Genomic DNA, 19,098 nt, shown 5'->3' with positions numbered 1-19,098 from the left:
GGATGGTCATCAACGATGTTATGGCCATCATCAGGGAACAGGATATGCCGGACTCGAGTGTGGGGGTTTCCGGGGAACGAGTTCATGACGAAATAACGAACCCGCCACCGATCCTCTCTCAGCCGAGAGGTGACCCCCCGAGGTCCACCATCGTCACTCAAGTTCCACGAGTGGACTCTGCGGATAAAGTTCTGATGCCGGATGCTCCCACGATCATCATGCAGATCCCCAATACCACTCCTCAAGCTAAATTCTCCCTGAGGAAAATCCCGGGACACATCAGTGTCCCAAGTGTCTACGAAATTCTCGATCCGGAGCGAAGGAATCCAGCGAGATCCACGCCCCAGATCGAAAACGGCAGGGCTATCGTGACGCTTCCACTTCTCCCATTGAGAGCTCTGCCGCCGATCCAGCAGAATTATTACCGCTACAACCGCATTCCGGATCGAGCCCCTCAATCGCAACTGAAACCGCAACAGCCCCAACGGCATTTCACCACCCCGCAATCGTTCTTCCCCCAGGACGTTTATCCGCATCAATTTCAGACGAGCTTCCCGCAGAATTACGAGAGACTCTTTCCTCAATCCTACCCGACCCCACAGGGAAACCTCTTCTACGTGAACAGACGAAGTCGCTCGCGTTAGATCAAAGTGTCGATTTAGTCATTCGACACGGCCAATCTCCATCTGCTCAGAACGTAGATCAATTACGCAGCCAGTTTACGGCTACGCGCCGCTCGTCAGCGACTCTTGCGACTCATCGACAATCCGTAGAATTCCGAAGTCTCTATTTTCTGAGCGATTGGACATGAGTGGTGACAATGGGATGTTAAGCATGGAGCGAAATCATGTTTCGATATTTAGGTAGCTTTCGACTGTATTTATTGATCCCCGACAGGATAAGTCTGATCCCACAGAACTTTATTCGCTATTGAGTGAGTGCCATCAGCTGGGATGGCTCAAGCACGACCGCATAGCGTCGTCTTTCGAGTATTCCGCTCAAACCCGGTGAAAGCCTGTGGGTTATAATTCACCAGTGGATTAAAAATCATAATCAATTCGGCTCCAAAGCCGGAACGACAGCAGCAGCAGCAACCTTGAGGAGGGTTCAAGATACAGTGAACGTCCGACGCCAAGCGCCAAATATCCGCCGCTACCGAGATGGTTGGTGACAAGATCAACTCCGAGCTCTCATTGGAACGCTTCCAGGAACGGCGGAACGACTTTGCTCAACCGGGATCGTCGTCTTCGTCGCCCCGTTACCAAAACCGGCGATGTCTGACGGCTCTCGGAACAGAAGAACAGGGGAACAGAAAGATCTGAGGCAATCGCGGCGTCGGCGAATTTTGCTTTCGTATTGTATGATTTCACACCCACAGTGACGACGCACCTCAAAAGTTCAGCGTTCCGCTCGAGATGGCGATCAATCGAGATGTTGGGCACACACGCCTCGAACGATGAGAGGCGACGGGGAGCGCTGCCTCGAGCGACCGATAAAAAAAGAGGACCGTCCTTCAGAGATTTTTCATGAGTGGTCAGTGTGATGTCTGGTCACGACAGGGAGATGCCGGGACGATCGCAACCGAGCTTAAGAACGACGTCTTCATTCCGTTGGAGTGCGGTGGCGAGATTCCGAAGGTGACGCTACTCTTCGAAGCCGCTACAATCCTGAATACGAAGATATTCCGATAACGAAAACAGCGCCGGAGGACGCACAATGTCAAAAGAAGCGGCCCCCACGAGGTCAAACTGTACATAATGCATACTATTGATAATGGAAGTGTTTTGCCGTGTTGCTCGAATAATAAAGGATCAGGTAAAATGTTAGTGTCCTGTCATTCTTCCAAGCTACCGAAGTCTTCCGATCAGAAGATCTCTTCTCGCACCGAGGAGAATTTCTGGTTATTCTTTCTTCTTCCATAACTCAAGCTATGAGTTAGAGCGTGAATTCCCCTCCTTCCGGAGGAGGCGATCAGTCCCAACAGACGGTTGACGGATAACGGGAGGAGCGTCAACGTCACTCATCGGCGCGTGCAGCCGCCATCCACGATTGAAATTCCACCGCGTAACGCAACTGAGACGGAATCCGCTTTCGAACAAACCACCTCCGTCGACGGTCAATAGCACAGGGTAGGCGTTCAAGAAGACCCTGGGTTGAGACTATGGGGCGTACACGGTGGACGGTAAACACGGTCTCGTATGTTTGTACGGGGCTCTGCGTGACGGGTAGCTCCGTTGCCCACCCAATCGATCCAACCATGAGCTGCCGACGACCATTTTCTAGGAAGGATCGGAGCACGACAGCGTTTCAATTCATGATCTTGATCGACGATGACCGATCCGGAACGATAGCAGAGTGTTTGCTCGGCCGATTACGAGTGATCGCCTCGTGAACGAGAATACTTCATCTGAATTCCCCGGAATCCGCTCCGAAAGTATCCAAGCTCAAGATGAATGTATTTTACGGGAACATTTCGCACTTCTTCGTTTCGAGAATCGAGTTTTTTCTCGACGGAGACCTTCACGGCGGTATCTACCGAAAGTAATTCTTGACGATCCACCCAGGCCCGGATCAGAGCGCGAGCGTCCTGAATTCGGCCCTACCGAATTCGCTCCGAAACGCGCAAGTCAATCTCTCAGTCACACAAACGGTCGATAAGTCGAAAAAAAACTATCCACCTGTCCGCCGAAAGGTTTCGATACCAAAGCGCTTTCGATAATCGGCCGGGACTGTAGTCGGGCCGATACCGCTCGGTACATACATACAATAGATTGAGTGTATCACTGTGACCGCCACGACCTTGCGGCGACTTCTGATTGTGAAGCGCGCTTCCCGTTCCACAATCTAGATGATGACGACAGCGAAGCTTTCGTTGTCAGACGCCCCGCATTCGGGTTGCGGTGGGAGCTCGAATGCGGAAACGGTCGTATATCACGAGCTTACTCAGTCTACTTAACAACGGTACCGATAGGGTCGAATCCTAAAATTAACTCGGATACAACATGACATGTCGGGCTGCGGTTACACCTCGAGCGCCATCGTCCGGAATGCGCCGATAGCTCACCCTTTGAACCCGTAGAACGCGGGCGGACGAAAGAAGGCGTTTCCAGGCACTGCCAGAGCACCGATGGCGTTCCGATTCCTACATGGAACTCGAATCTGCAGCTTTCAGAGTTCAGCCTTACGGGGATGACTCTCACAGAAATTCCTGGGATGAAGATATGAAGAGATATCTCGTACAGTCGGAGATTGAGGGAGAGTCTCCCCGAAGTTTCTGACTGATCGTCCTAAATGGATCCATCAGTTTTGCACACGGATATACCGGCACGGATATCTCCGCCTCAAACCTCCCGAAATCCCCCTCCATGCTCCTAGCAGCGAAGCTGAAAAGACGCATCAGACCTCGACGCGTTACGTAAAACACCATGCGGCTCTTGAAACAGAGCGCAACACGGAAGGTCAAAGCGTCATGACAGTAGACTTTCATTATCATTCAACAAATAGTCCAATAATAAGAGCCACCATTGGATCATTGGGTGATCTTCGAACATTTTCGAACGCCTGACGACATGCTTTCACTCCTGTTTTCACTCGTCTCTCTCTCTCAGCCGCTACTTTCTAAGTCGTTCACCGCGCCGAAAACGCCTGTCTAGAATCGCTTTTTCACGCGGAGTTGTGTGACAAGACAATTCCTCGTCACGTCAAATGGCAGACAAAGTCGGTATGAGTCACGGCTTTGCTACCGGCGATGCGTTCCACGCTGTGGAATTTCGTCGAGGGAGGGAGTCGATTCTCGGACGAAGCGTCTCTGGGTGCCCTATCGAACCTAGATGTGCTCGGAGCGAAGGACAGGGGCGCCGAAGAACAGAAGATAGTTGATCAGGATCATGGGCTCAGAGAAATCAATGTCCGATTGCGGCCGTCGGCTGACAACGCCCCCCACCTTCTTCCCCGCCCCTCCCGATTACGTTTCCGCCGCTGTGAAGCAGACCGAATTACGTATACATACGAGGGATCAACCAGCGAGCCAGCTCCGCAAAACAGAACCGCATCGCCGTGATTCGTGGAGACTCAACAAAGTCAATGTTCAAGGAGATGTTTTGGAAGCGCATCATCACAGATCGAGATGAGAGGAATTTATATTAATTAATAAGCATTATTCGAGCGGTTGTCGGGCAACCGGACCTTAACACTCGTGGGGAAGATCCATGATTCCGGCGAGACAGTCGGAATGTTCGCGCTTCAGTGGTATGCTCGAACGAAAATTCTTCTCCGCGGAGCAGGGATCTGAGCGCACGTCTGCGTACATGTCCCGCCGATAAGAAACAGGTCGTCTGGCGGATCTTCGGTGCGGAGAAATGCGAGTGGCCTTGATATTGGAAATGCAAATCCGAATCTGTATCGCTATTTCCAAGCTCGGAGTCTCGGAGTTGACCTGGAGCACATCCACAACGACCTTCACCGCTCCGGTCTCGCGTCGGAATTCATGGTTTGTCTCTTCAAGCCCAGAGATCACGTGTGCTCCTAAGATAAGAACTAACGACCCGAAGGGTCGGGATCATCGCGCTCGGGAATTTCCAGAAGACTAAGAGCAGTCCATGAGGGTTTGCGAAAAATCGAACATTGATCTTCTCGTTGATTTTTAAAGCCTCGGCTGAGTTTCGGCTCGGAGCTCAAGGAAGTGAATTTCAACGATAGTCCGGAGCGGAGAAGTATCTGCGAAAACGATGAGTTCCTGTTGTTGTGATAATCGAACCTAGCGAAGAAAGAAACCTGGAAGATCGGGACGCCGCTGGTGATCTTGCCGGCACAGTCGGCGTCCATTGATTCGTCTGCGTGCGCGCATATCACAGCGATAAAAGTATGATGGTTAAAGCCACATCACAAAGTTTTGCCCGCGTCGACCAACAAAACGTGTTGCTGTGTTCAATAGAGAACAGCGGCATCGGGGCTCATCAACCATCGGATAGACGCTTCGAGTGTCGTTGCCGACCGCCCAATTTGTGAGTTGATTTTTCTTTTTTTTCCGTGAAAGTTTTTTGCTTGGCTTCCGAATCTATCGGTCTTCACTTCAGCTCCATCAGCATCACCCCAATCACCGTCAGCAGAAAAAGAGTCGAGCTTACGAAATCAGATCACCGTGGATGAATTATTCCTTGTCGACCTAACGACAGTCTCAACGTTCCCCATTCAAATGCCACGGAGTGATAGATCAACGAACATTGTAGAGGCCATGCCTTGGAAATCGGCGGAATCCAGTCGAAGAAGCCGAGACGAGACTTGAACACCTAGATGAGCGTAATGACGGCATATGGGCACGAGACCTCCTGTCCAAAGTTCGAAAGCGCTTAGCCCGAAAACTCGAGGAGAATGCAAGGGATATAAAGGCTCAGCTCCATATTCGGAGATGACGAGACAATGATGATGGGAGCTACTCGCTAGCCCGAATCCGACACATATCACTGTCGGATATGTGTCGGATTCGTAATCCGGAGCGGGACCTCCATGAACGTCAACGAGTTGAGGAATGGATGATGACCCGACATCAGAAAAGTGCCATCAAGCCACAAGAGCAGGATCGAGCAAATTCACCTCAACAGCCATCCCGTACGCGTCGGAGCGTCGAGAACATGGTATCGAAACGCGCTCGGAGGCGGTCGAACCTGTTCCCTCGTATCCTCACTGAGTTTCATTAGAGGATAACAAACGCGGTGAATTCTGTCATTTCCGCAGCAAACGGAAAATAATCGTCTCCGGAAAAGCGAAGATGGTATAACAAAAGCGTGACCCTGCAGGCCACAATCGACGCCTTTGACAAGAAGACATAACAATCAGCGCAGCGTTGACAGAAGCTGGCTATGCAGTGTGGCACATTTTCCCAGAACAGTAAGATTCAGAAAGTCGTTGCATCCATCCAGTCTTTATAGCCGGGCGAAACTTAATTCATCAACGACTCACTGTGTCGCCCATAGCTCGGCGAAGAAACGTTACGTTGTGAGACAACGAAACGTCGTCGTCGGCGTTGACGAGCCACTGAATCAACAAAGGTCCGCCCACAGAATCCCGCTCCTCTGTGGATTTCCAGAACAAGCCCGGTTAAATCAACCTGTTCGACGCCTCAATGACACTTAGTCAGCCCGAACTCTCGGTCCTGCAGTAGGCGAAACAATACAGACAAGGATGACGATCGTGTTGATAAGAGTTTCTACAGCTTTGTTCGTCTTTCTGTCGGCGGAACCGACGACGCATTAACACTTGCAGATGTGATTATGTCGGAATCAGATGGAACTTCCGAGTCGAGTTAGGCGCTTCGCCCGCAATCGATGATTGTCGACCTCCCAAAAAAAAAACTCCCAAAAGCCGAGGTTCTCACCGAGTGGAGTTTTCAGGTCCGTACGAATTTCGCGCCGACCCTTTCCTAGATCAAGTCTTTCAGAGTTAACTCCGATTCCGAGGCTCTATGGAAACGGAAGAAGCACTGCTCGCCGCTCTCGATGGAAGAAGCCGCTCATGGCCTCCTCTCGCTCGAGAATCTTGGAGACAGACCCGATAGTTTGTTTATCTCGCCAGCGGGCGGAGGATCCCATCAATCCCTGATATGGAGTGGAGCAGGGAAATAAAGAGACCTTTCCCTCTTCGGTGAAATCCGGAAATGGATCATTGGGACATGGGGGCATGCATTGGGAGTAACCTCCATTCGAAAGATTCCTGTGTCCTGGGAGACGGCTTGTCTGAGCATAAGGCTTTGGACTAGAACAGCGGAAGGGAGTTCCGCATCGAGGCTCAGAGTTTTCTCCGGAACAAATCGGAGGTAAGAGAAATAACGAACCAGAAGCGACATGATTACCATCGTAACCCAAACTTCGTCCATTCTCGGCTTTCACTTATAATATAAATTGAGTTTGTGGCTCGACTTCTCGTTTTGGATCGCTAGCCGCCTTTTCGCGGTGTTTGTGTGTGTAGACCACAGAAGAAAATTTCGTAGAGATAGCGGGTTGTCAACGGTACCCACCCGAGCGTCCAGGGTCTTTGATTCGAACCCAAAAGGTTCCGCCAGACTTCCGCTGAACTTGGTCGAAAGTTCCGAATCTAGCTGCGAACTCGGTCATTTTCCTGATGGGTGCATCTAACGACTATGAACAGAGAGAACTCTCAATGGCATCACACGTAGAGCAGGATAAGAAGCGAGGTATTTGAATTGAGGAAAAAGCTCAGTGAGCGTCGCTCGGCTGTTCCTCATTCTTCGGATAGAGATGGATCTGACTTCAGCTTCCGAGCCCGATTTGATGGAACCGCGAGCTCGGGTGCTCAGAGTACGGAAAACGAGGATAAGAACAGAAAAACTCCCATCGGACGACGACTAGCGACTCATCCATGATCAGGCGGCTCCCGAGAGCGTGAAGGAGAATGAGCTAATGTGAGAGAATGCGGTTTCAATTTTTCAACTCGACTCACTTTTTATTGTAAAACAGGATATTAGCATATTCTCTCTAGGGTCGACGTCGAGCTTTGTAGTCGATGAAGCGCCGCAAATTTTTGCCGCATGTAACAGCCAACATCTTGGTTTCGCCTTTGCCTAAAGCTCTATACATGGTCCGGAAGTTCGGTAGAGCTCTCCTGAGTTTTTCCACGAGCTGAAATTCCCGCACGTAGACATCGTAATCATCGCCTGAGAACAAATCGATGATACAGTCAAATGCCTCAGCGCAGATCCGCACATCGGAGTCGCCGGTCGCGACCACGAACAGAAACTCTACGGCACCCGGAGAGAGAGATGCTTCGAGAAGAGCTAGGGTAGTGACTATCCTGCATATATTCATTTTAGTCGAGGCACATCTGCCCTTCTGAGATGTCTCGCAGACCATCATTAGACTCTCTGCGTTGACACACGACATCACGTTCGGTCGCCGACTCTTCTCCGTCCTGAGTATACAGTCCAAAATGCCACGGAGTGCCGACGAGATGACTTCGAAGAGATCCTTGTCTGCTCGACAGACTTCGATCATCGCCTTCATGAGCGTTTCGAAAAGTAACCGAACTTCGTCGGGGCCTCCGAAGTCTTCGATCCGGAGGCGTTGGAACATGTTGTCGATGCACAAATAAGCGCGGCAACGAACGTCCTCAGCTTCTGCTCTCAAATTCTGCGTCGCTGCGCTCAACTTGAACGATTCGTTCTGGTGCGGAAGCAAGTCCACGGTTTGACGCAGGATCACAGGCAGTAAGCTCGCGACTCTCGTGGCCCTCATGAACTCCGGTGACAGTGTATCTTCGCCATTCGTTCCGGTATCCATCGTTTCGTCGATGGAGGCTTGACTCGATCCGCCGTCGGAGTCGTCATCTTCCCAACCGTCGTCGTCGTCGTCATCATCTCCGGCGCAACACCAGTTCGTCAGGACCTCGAGAGCCAACTTCTTCGCCCGGAGGAGCTCGCTGAGTTCGGAGACATGAGCGTCGACTTCTTTGTGGAGCTTCTCCAAATTTTCTACTTCGATGTCCCGAGCTCTCTCGATCTCGGTGACTTTGACAATTTTCTCAGACACGAGAGCCGACAGCTGTTCTGAAGGAGTCTCTAGAACTCCCTTGAGGGCTTCCAGCTGGAACGACGGGTCGGAGTTGGGATCATCGAGATTGTACAGCAAAGCTACTCCTATAGCTCTCATGAAAATCTGAGACATCGACGCGTGGCTCTGGGTGATGATTCCCTTGATGGCCGGAATCTCGCTTCTCAAGCGTTCCTCTAGCTCTGGATTATCCTCGGTAACAGCCAACAAGCACATCCCAGCAGCCGCGCTGATCGTGAAGGACCGCGTCAGCTCGACGCTCAATAAAGGAAGCACAACGTCGATGAGATTCTGCTTGTTGAAAAATTCGACCGCCTCGGCACTGCTCTCGCACAATTTCTCGAGCAGGTAGAGACTGTCCGCGAGGACAGTATTCTGGCTTTTATCGATTTTTGACCAGTCGCAGCCAATGAATCTCGCCAAGACCTGGCCGATTATCGCCATGACTCCTCCTTCTACTAATTTGTCGCAAGTGCTGTGTCCGGTGTTGCCGAGGGCTCCGAGGAAGCGGGATATATTCAGTCGAACATGTATGTTCTTGTCGAGAAGGAGAGGTGCGGCGAATTTGATTATGTCCAATCTTTTCACCCCGTCCACCGTCGAAGGGCTCGAAGACAGGTTCGCCAGAATCACAGCAGCAGATGTTCGATCGTCGGGCACCTGGGATTGCAATTTCTGCAGTAGCTCATCCAGCGAGAATCCCAGACTAGCGGTCGCCTCTTTGGTTTTTAGAAAGTCGAGCTCTTCCGTGAGCGGTAGTGCCGTATCCGTTTTGACCCCTCGCCGGGTTCCTAGCGGATTGTTCCTCGCGGTCTTGCGAATTCTCCTCTCCTTCCCCATCACTGCAAAGGTAGGAAGCATCAGATATCGCTCGTTCATCGGGGAATATAATTGCGGGGGAAATTCGATTCAATCTCGTATCTTGAGGTTATCCTGACTGACAAGCGCGTGATCTAGGTTTTCGCCGATTCTTTCCGCGGGCTGGTGATCAGGCAGAAGTCTCTCGTGGAAGAGCGACGGAGGAGTCGAGAGAACGCGAGGGCTCGTCTCCTCGTGTGTGGCCCCGAGCGAGGCGGGCTCGAGTACATATGAGAGGCGGACACTAGCCATAGTATCCCCGACTATTAGGTGGGCGCGGAGAGGATTTCGGGGATGGCAAAGAGAGATCGGAAACCCCGGCAAAGAAGTCATCGACTTTCAGGTCCCTCTCTCTCGTCGAGAATTTCCAGGAGCATACGACGAGTCACGACTGAATAGTGAGCAATCCCCAACGTCAGTTTCCCAAGTCGAGAACTGTCTCAGCGGGAGGAAAGTCTTCGAACTTCCAGGACGAGACTGGGCCCCTGGACTCTGAGCTGGGAACTGAGCCTCGGACCAAATCAGGACGTACCTGGAGCTGAATTGTCGGATGCAAACAGAAAACTCGAGGTTTCCACGCTCGGTAGGGCTCTAGCGACAGCAGGATGGATAACCCACGTGGGTTCAGCTCGCCGGGGAAGAAGTAGCCCTCCTCCTCGATCAAAACAAAACGGGGAGCGCCATCTCGCGGACTGGTCGGCATCCGAAAGATGAAATATCTCGAGCGACTTCCACGAGCAGGATTCAGCGTCCAGCTCACGCTCGCTCGCTGGCGTTGAGTCTCTGCGAAATGCTAGATTTCCACCCTGAATTCCGTCTTCCCGGATCATTCGATTTGGAATGTTGTCGGCACGACTTCTTGTTTTCGCTCAGTCAGCGCGGATCGGCGGTCTCCCCGGCTCGTCAGTGGAACTCCTCCTTCGGATCTCTGTGCGATGGAGAGCAGATGAGCATGCGGGGAAAGGCTTTCGGCTGGAATCACTAAAATTCCTGACCGGGTAGCAACCGGGTGCCGAAACCGAGGGGGAGATTGTTCTGAATACACGTGGACAATGATCGGGATCAAGGAGTGTTGTTTATTCCGAGAAGTCGATGAATTTGTCACATTACACAGGCTTTCTCCGGAGCAAAGGCCTTCGATACGGGCCTTTGCCCGGATTGTTCTTGAGAAGTTTCATCATGAGAGTTGATACTCCGACCCCCGCAATTATGGACCACAATTGCCGCAGCTTTCCTGGACTCAGTAGCTCAATGAGGAGGATGAGGGAAAAACAAATCACAGTGAACCACATCAGCTTTTTCACCCACTCACAACATCCGCTCCTCCCTCCACGGAAATCCTCGTCCGGCAACTCGAGGGGAGCACGTTCACGACCGCAGGAATCAACGCAAGATTGTCCACAGCAAGCTTCACAGTATTGACTGTCCTGCGAACTTCGGGGAATGAATAAACGCAGCTGATCTTTGGAGTTTCTTTCCATAAGAGTTTTGTCCGAGCGAATTCGGCACGGGCGTATATTCGTTGCGTCTCAGCCAGCAGCCACTGCTTACGCTGCGGAACGCGGTCAACTCCAAGTCTGTCGTCCAATTTTGCGGAAAGAGAATTCGATAAGCCCGGATCGAGAGAGCCCACTCATCGGAGCACGGTTCATCCAATCGGGATCGAACGAGCCCATACGATGAGTAGCTCCGTCGTCCACAGCGAGGATTGTTCATCCGAGCACAATGCATGAACGTTTCTCGTAGCGTCGAGGGCCGTTAATTACTCGTTCTGGGCTTGCAGAGTTTTCCTCGGATCAAGCCGTATGCTTGACCGTGATGTGTTTTCGGCTGGCTAGGATCGGAATAATTATCATATACTCGGTTGAGAAATACAGTAGTTATAATTATTGTTTTTTATTTCCATTCGCATGCTCACATCCAACATCTGAGGGTCTGTTGTTTCAGAGACGCGCTTAGAACTTAAAATATCTGGTGAAACAATCAGACGAGGGAGCACGCTCGAATCCTTCACAAACAAAGACAGGAGTCCAGCGAAAGAGATACTTCGAGCTAGGATCCGTTCTCGTCGCGCCTCAGTACAAGTTTCGACTCATACGGTCAACGTCGAGACCGTGCCCTGCCTTCCTTCATTCCGGGATATGCTGGATGCGCTTCGAGGTTCCTCATTATCTCGAGGGGGTTATCTACACTGTGGCGTTTTTCCATTCAATGCGATCTTTTTTCCTCCGGGAGGGGCATTCTAATTTTCGACTCCTTAATAGATCCAATCGCTCCTCGCAGAGAATGGTTTCACGACAAAACCGATCGCTGACAAATGGAAATCGACGATTTTCATAGCAAGTGAAAATCGGTCGCGATTTTTTCTCGCGCTGATAGGGGGAGAGGAAAGTTGTGGTACATTCCGAGCGGAGGTCCGCTCGGGGAAGACCTCTAACGATCGGAGGTCCTCATGATGGGGTTTCCGTTGGTGTTCGATCTATTTTTTCGCCGTCTGCCTCGGTTTGAGCTCCTCAAAAGACGGGTGTAGGAAGATGTAGTTCTTCTGTTGGCTGTTCGAGTACTCGTGTCCTTTCGACCAATCGTATCCGACGGCGTAGGCGAAAATCTCTCCGCGAGCGTTGAAGCAACACCGAGTGATCGAGTTGTCCATCTGTTCGGAGGTTTTGAGTTTGGTTCGTGCGTCCTTATCCCAGAAGGAGAATTTGCCTGGAACGATGGAAACACCGATGAAGGGTATAATGGGCTCAAGGCATCCGTTTTCTAATTATCGATGAATAATCCATCGATCGAGAAAATTAATCGATTGAGATCAGCAGGGAGGGCTCTCCCTCGACTCACCGTCGCTTCCAACTGTCGCAAGCGTGCCATGAACTGGATGGAACGCGATATCATTGACAGGGTAGATATCTTGGTATCCATTTGTGTTCGTGGAGTTGGTACGATGACATTTAAAGGTGAAGTTGTCTTTGGGATTGTTCGTGTTCACGTTGTTTATGGCGACGCGACCCTCTATCGACCCGAGGCCGAAACCCACCGGCTGATCGCGCTTCGTCTTGTCAGCGAAGATCGAGACGCATCGATGCTGGTATTTGAGCGGGGATTCGACGGCTTTATAATCGCGAGGCTGATTTTCGAGAGTGTAGACGAAGATGCCTCGATTCGCCGTGCTAACGACAGCCATCGGGTAAAATACATCGGCGCAGTACACGCGTTCTGCCAACGTTATGCTCATGATGGGGTTGGCGGAACGGGTGTCCCAGAATTTCAGAGTCTTGTCCCAGCTACCGGTCATGACGCATTGATAGTTCGATGCCTTGATCCAATGAACGGTTTTCACAGGACCGTCGTGCTGGCCTATTTGTACGCACTGGTTCGAATTGAGGTCCCACATCTTCACTGTTTTGTCCACAGAACCGGAAAACACCTGGAATACATTCAGCATTGACTTCCGGAACACATCGACTCCCCTTCCGAACTCCTCCCCTCAGCGCTGCCTCATCAGGCTTTTCCAATGGATGTGGGCAATGAGATAGAAATTGATGGGGAAGTTTCACATGCCTTGCTGCCGTCGTCCGACCAGGCTACGTCGAGGACTGGACCCTGATGACTTTGCTGAGCTTTGGGCACGCTCTGACCACTGTGATGAACCTCCCAGCATCTGAGCTGATTGTCCCAACTCCCAGAGACTAAAAAGTTCTGGGTCAGGGATATTGGACTGAAAGCCAAGCCGCTCACAGTGTCGTCCGGAGGGGAGGGGACCTCGAAGTCTTTCATAGGATTATTCGTCGCGCCGGCTGTTTTCCCTCCGAATGAATTATTGAAACTGAAAGTGCTCTTGTTGTTGAGCGAGGATGGAGCCCCGAACATGGCTGAAAGACAGAACAAGAGAAAATTACCATTAATGAGCAAGCTGTGATATTCACGTCGAATCTCTCGTAGATTCCACGACATCACACTCAGGGAGCATCTCATTTGATGGTCGAAGAATCGTTCCGTGAAATGCGTCAGAGATCGATCGTGAGCTCAGGGCGAGAATTCCCCGGTCGCGGCGGAGCTACTCGGTAGGTCGGGGCTCCGGAATTCCTCGATTCAGATCGCTGTTTGAGGAGTAGTATTGATATTCTGACCGATGTGTCGCTTACTTGCTATTGATTTGGAGTGCGGCGGTTCCGCTCACAACAATCGCTGAGAATTAAATGCTGATGAGCCGCTGGGTTAGTCGAGCGATCGTTTTCCGTATCTTGATAGCCGTTCCGCCAGTTAGCAAACCAGTCTCGTCGGGAACCGATCGCTTAGCTGTATCGGGCCGTCTTCAACGCCGAAACATTTTTGAAGCTATCGAGAAAAACACTGGCTCCCATCCTGCAACGAATAACGAACGTTTTGTTCCGGGCTCTCCACAGCCAAAGAATTCATCGAACGGGAAGCTGTGTATAGCCATACCGTCTTACAATCTATTGAGCCGGAAGATCCTTCATACCTTCAGATGGATTGCTCTATTCTCGAAAAGCTCCTCGTGAAGCAGACGGAATAAAGTCTCCGAGAGAGGAGGCTCTCGATGCTCGACTCGTGGAATCCCAGACACGACCCGATTATGCCGTACGTGTCGGATACGGGAATCAGCCGTTATCAGCTACGTGTGTCCGATGAGATCGGAAAGAAGAGGCGGGCGGAGCGCGATCGCGCGCTTTCCGCCGTCTATCCAACTCAACTCGGCAGATCTTCCAGAAACAAAAAATCGTCGTGTTCACCGTTCGGGCTCGAAATCCGGAGATAGCGACTCTCGATACCGGAAGCGCGACATCCGACACGTCTTCTTCGCACATGCTCCGCTTTCGAGCGCACAAATGAATTCATCCTGATTAATAATAATAATCAATCGCTATTCTAAATCCGACTCAGAAGGAAGGGCTCGAATTACGGGGATCGAGCTTCTTCAGAGGAAGATTCCTTGAGGTTAGGACGGCTTTCCCTCATTCTGACGGAAGGCAAATGTCAAACGAAGCAACTAATCCCGATGGGCGGGATTTCCCTGCGTCTTGCTCTGAATGTCGCTCGAGCCCTGCGAAGATTGTGCAAGTGAGTTTCCTTTCCGGGGAGGAGACTATAATCTTCCCCCCATATATACTTCACGAATGGAAAAGTCGTCACGGACATCCCTCGAACCTACGAGGGTACTTCTCAAGGCAGACTGCCACCATGGAAGTTCAACTGCCCCCGCCTTGAGCGGTCTCCGGGGCCTTCTTCGGCTCCGGTCGCGCGTTGAAAGCTCCCTCTTGGTGAAAAGACATATCACCCTTAGGGAAACCTCCTTCCCTCCTGAATCGCATATGGAAATTCAGAATTCCATGGCCGATATGCGACCCCGCAAGCCGATCGCGCATCGAGTGATCGAATGGGCAACATCTGCTTCATGGCTGTTGTACGAGTCCTCTTGCAATCCTGCCGTCGACCCTCTATTATGTCCATCGACCCGACCATGATCCACCCATGATGGATTACTTCTGCGGCTCACAATCACTGTAGCTTGCACTCGGGAGGCGGGGTGTGCTGAGAACCACGGCACAAGCTCATGATTGATGAAGATAAGCAGAAGTTCTGCTCGGAGGACAGGGCCAGTCTTCGGCAGACTTCCAATCTCACCTCGGGCACGACTCAAACGAATGTTATCTCAACAGGAGATCGCTCTGCTGCGGGAGGAGAAAATCAGGAATCGAAGAATCAGCGCTCGATCTCGGACCTCGGTGTCTGCATTGTACTCATGGCGAAGGCGATCGTTGAGCTCTGATCGCGGTGGTCGCGACCTCACTATGAGACGTGATCAGAGATCATGTCCGCGTGCTCGATGTTGCTCATTCAGACATACGGGAAGGGCTTTTACTTTTACTATTAAGTTGGGCTGCTAAATCTAGCTGTTTGTTTGCCCGGGGCCGTGATTAGGCCCCTCGGCGACTGACGTGCGTAGAAAAGATTCGCTCGCCGTTCAGAATTACGCACCAGATGTTTCAGAGAGCGTCGAAGGCTTCGTTCATTCTACACAGTGATGACGTTTCCAGCCTTATTATGTCTCGAGTAGCAAGGATTCGACTGCCTCCAGCTGTAGTCTGACGGGAAAGTGCCAGGTTCTGGTAGCCGCTCCGGAGCCGAAAGCAATGCGGGGAAAAATAATGCATTCATCAGACTTAGCGATGACTCCTTTTTCATGCGTTCCCCTCGCTTGAGGGTCGACTTCTTTAGTGAATTATCCGGTTTAGCGAATGACAGCATTCAGCGGCGGCGCTCGTTGGTTCTTCAGCGTAAGAAGGTTGTGTTTGGCAAGGAATGCGGAAAAATCAGTTTCCTCGTCACAGACAAGCAGCGGCTGCATCATTCGCCGCCGGACTCTATCCTCGTCCTCCGTCAAAGGTCGATCTCGTTCTCTCGTTCGGACGTAATTATCTACACTCGGGTATTTCTGTCTCGCGGAAGTCAGTTTCACGACTAGCTTCTTATGCTGCTCACTTCCGAAGTGCTCGCTGGCTTCGGCCGACGAATGGAACGTTGCATCGCATGGCACACACCTGCAAAGGTGAACGGCACTTCCGACGTGTATCTGCGGTGCCGTTGAAGCCATTCCCGAATAAAAGCACCGAACGCAGCGTTCCGTCGATCCTTCCGGATCCGTCGACAATGTTTTCTACTGCACGCGAAGACGCATCGCTTCTCCGTGTTTATGGTGAGGGCGTGAGAGATTCCTATCCTTTCCGCTGAGGGAGACGCGGGCAGTCCCGACCGCGGAACACTTTACGCGGGAGTACTTCGTCGTTGTCCTCGTGCTCTTACCCGATCGTAGGACACCGACGAACTCGGAAATCGATCGTCAAGTGATTACCCCTGCAAGGCGAGCGATCACCGTCGAGAAACAGCGAAATTTCGCAGCTGTCGCTTCGAAGCGCTCCAGGACCTAGCCGGTTTTCGTCGTGCGTATAGGAAATGCATCGCACGAGGAAGCGCGCGCCCTGACTCTCGCATTTAGCGTGGACATCGGATCGACATCGACGACTCTCGAACGCTTTGGAGGTGATGCAACAATCGGTCTGAGGTTTCATTCTGGCGAATCTGTGGAGCCAGCGGGGGCGCACGGAGAACAGGTTGGAACGACACGCACTTCCCCGGAAAGCAGAACGAAGGACGAGCGAGAGGAGTTTTGGAATGAAATCCCCAACCCCCAAATTCATTCATTTCCTGCTAACGGAGAGCAGGATAATACTCCGGAGTACTGCGCGCCCGCCGACCCCCGCCCGCAAACGAAGATAGGGCCATTCCATGGAGACCTGCTGCTCTCAGACCCTCGTTTCGGACTCGCGGGCTTCTGTTCGAGCTGGCGCTCGCTAGGTTGGGTTTGCCCCCCATCATGAAATTTCAGGGCGGCCGAACCACTCGAGGCATGTGGATTGATATGTAACGCGATGCCTGCCAACATGAGAGAGAGGCATGAGGCGACGATAAGTGCATGGGTTGCTTTCGTCGATGTTTCCTCTCCTCATCTGACCGAGGGAACTGCCGGAATTACCGACTGAGGTGAGCGATTGTCTATGTCCGGCAAGCGAGTAGCTGTTCCTGACACTTGACAAATATCGAAATTAATGAGGAGGCGTTCAGTCTTCGCACTCGGACCTCTAAAGCTCCGGCAGCGACTCGATCGGACTGGCGCGGCTCAAGGAGAGGCTCACGGAAATCAGTTGTATTACGTATGCGGAACCGACGTAGATACTATGGTCACAATGAAGTAATGGAGAGTGGTCTGTTTGCATACAGAGAAAGAACAGGTGTCAAGGACAAAGGACAAGGCCCCTCTCCCAGCGACTCGAGGAGACCGCGACGCTACGAGCCTCGATCGTCGCGGGATACGATAATCATCAACGATGTGCCATTAGGGTTCGCCGAAGACGAGCAGGCTCCAGGTTTAGTTGCGCGAGCGATTCTCTTTAAGGGTAAGGTCGCGTGATCCCTGGTCTGAGCCCGAACTCCCGAGAAGCCCCACGTCTGTCTGCCAGCTGCATCGACGGTCCAGTAGGACAGCAGCGCGGGTCCCACTAGCAGACAGGATCTTTGCGAAAAGTGGGAGAGGGTCAAAGAGTATCTGGTCAGCTTACCATCGGTGTCAGCAGATGGCGCTTCTATCTTCTGGTGACGTGCAGTTTGTCTGTGAGGAGTAGAAAGTTCTCAGCTGGTGTTTCCTAATTGGCAGTGAGCAGTGGACGAGTTCCGAGAGCAGAGTGATCTGTGGTCCCCGTCTTTTGTCGAAGTTCCCCTAGAAGAACCTTTTCGGAAGGCTCCGTTGAAAATCAAGAGGTATGAAGTTTCCTGTGCGCTTTTCCGTCACTCAACAGGATTTTGGCTCGTGGCATTCGAAACTTGGCTCAGCGTGGCCAGGACAAGTGCCATGGAACCGAATCGCGATATCCCTAGGTTTCGGAGCGAGGACGTCACACGATTTGCGTTCCGAGTTTCACGTGAGGCAGCTCAAGAGAAAGGAAATATGGTCGAAGCTTCGCCGGAGTCACCGTCCGAAGCCGAGTTCCTTCGGCTGATGGGGGAAACGCGTCTTATGGATTGTCCGACACGCATCCTTCTGCTCCCGCCGGAAATGTAGCCCTGTCATGATAATGCCGTTTTTCAGAAAGTTCCGAGAGAGATAGGAAGAATTCGAATCATCGGCTCTCGAGATCGGAGGTCGACAATCGCTGGAATGCCAAGTTGCACTTGTTGCATCCAAGAATGCGACACCGCGGAACGTGAATTCGATGGCTTCAGATGGCTGCGAATTTCTTCTCCCAAGGTTTCGTCGTACGCAAGCCGTGCGAAGCTGCTTCTGGTGTTCGCTGAAGGGCCGTTCGACTTGCGGAAATTCGCGATGCTCCCAGCAGCTTCGTAGCGGAATCCGATATCCGAGGCTAGGTAAAAGTGACGCTAGGGGTGAAGCTCACCGCACCGAGCGGAGAAAGTGAAAGAATTGTCACCAAGCGCAAAAAATCGGAACGCTTCTTTCGGAAAGGTTTTCGGAAGACCTTGCGGGAGTCGTCAACGCTCAGCTACCTGAGGGAGAAGCGGCGACGATTTGAGATTTCCTTCGTTTCTCGTCTTACCTAGTAAAATTCGCTGGCCAGACCGTTCTGACGATTCATTCAATCGTTATCTCCGGGCGGATAAATGAACGAGCAATTCGAACTTTGCCCCCTTCCCTTTGGGGAAACGCGGCATAATTCTGAACCGCAGACGAGTTCTTAAGCGGAAAATCATATCAATCGAATTCTCAAGGTGGGCGATCCGGACCGGAATTACTTCCGAACGCGATATTGTTTCGCTGGCCGGAGGGTGTGGAACTTATTTTCACCCTGACGCGTCCCCTGCGTAAACGGATGATACTGATTCCAGGGTTGACATTCGGCTCAACGTGAAAAGCGACCTGTGCTGGAAAAACTTTCTCCACAAGTGGTCGTCGTCACAGTTGCCGTTCTGCAAGTGTACTCGTGTGGTTCGTAAACGTGTCGATTGACGCTATCCGTGACGTTTCGACACCCAAGCAACAGAGCGCAAGCAGCCGATGAGACCGTGTGGCTGAAAGGTGTGAATAAGTTGCGATGGCACTCTCGTCGGCGGGATTTCCGTCATCATCGCTATTCGCGACCGGAGT

The 19,098-nt window shown here is 51.8% G+C and overlaps 2 protein-coding genes across 2 annotated transcripts; both read right to left on the bottom strand.

The window, feature by feature from the left end:
• Positions 1-7,490: 7,490 nt before the first annotated feature.
• Positions 7,491-10,062, bottom strand: LOC100898167 (uncharacterized). Its single transcript, XM_003740911.2, has 2 exons — positions 9,952-10,062; positions 7,491-9,403 (listed from the first exon to the last, which is right to left on the bottom strand). Exon 2 carries the CDS (start codon positions 9,399-9,401, stop codon positions 7,491-7,493), a length of 1,911 nt encoding a protein of 636 aa, XP_003740959.1. The 5' UTR covers positions 9,402-9,403; positions 9,952-10,062.
• A 1,249-nt stretch (positions 10,063-11,311) lies between these two features.
• Positions 11,312-13,963, bottom strand: Rae1 (ribonucleic acid export 1). The gene is made up of 5 exons (XM_003740910.2): positions 13,874-13,963; positions 13,565-13,784; positions 12,981-13,291; positions 12,261-12,846; positions 11,312-12,128 (listed from the first exon to the last, which is right to left on the bottom strand). Exons 3-5 carry the CDS (start codon positions 13,287-13,289, stop codon positions 11,899-11,901), a joined length of 1,125 nt encoding a protein of 374 aa, XP_003740958.1. The 5' UTR covers positions 13,290-13,291; positions 13,565-13,784; positions 13,874-13,963; the 3' UTR covers positions 11,312-11,898.
• Between the last annotated feature and the right edge of the window lie 5,135 nt (positions 13,964-19,098).

Source organism: Galendromus occidentalis, unplaced genomic scaffold (genome assembly GCF_000255335.2).
Source record: "Galendromus occidentalis unplaced genomic scaffold, Mocc_1.1 scf7180000077089, whole genome shotgun sequence".
Lineage (NCBI taxonomy): Eukaryota > Metazoa > Arthropoda > Arachnida > Mesostigmata > Phytoseiidae > Galendromus > Galendromus occidentalis.
The sequence above is the reverse complement of the archived record's forward strand: the minus strand, read 5'-3'. Positions and strand labels throughout refer to the sequence as shown.

Excerpts from the sequence above, each read along its gene's own strand:
- Rae1 (XM_003740910.2), bottom strand. The coding sequence starts at position 13,289 with ATGTTCGGGGCTCCATCCTCGCTCAACAACAAGAGCACTTTCAGTTTC. Across the intron at positions 12,847-12,980 it reads GGTCGGACGACGGCAGCAAG|GTGTTTTCCGGTTCTGTGGA; the intron begins GCATGTGAAACT and ends AATGTATTCCAG. Across the intron at positions 12,129-12,260 it reads TGCGACAGTTGGAAGCGACG|GCAAATTCTCCTTCTGGGAT; the intron begins GTGAGTCGAGGG and ends CCATCGTTCCAG.
- LOC100898167 (XM_003740911.2), bottom strand. The coding sequence starts at position 9,401 with ATGGGGAAGGAGAGGAGAATTCGCAAGACCGCGAGGAACAATCCGCTA.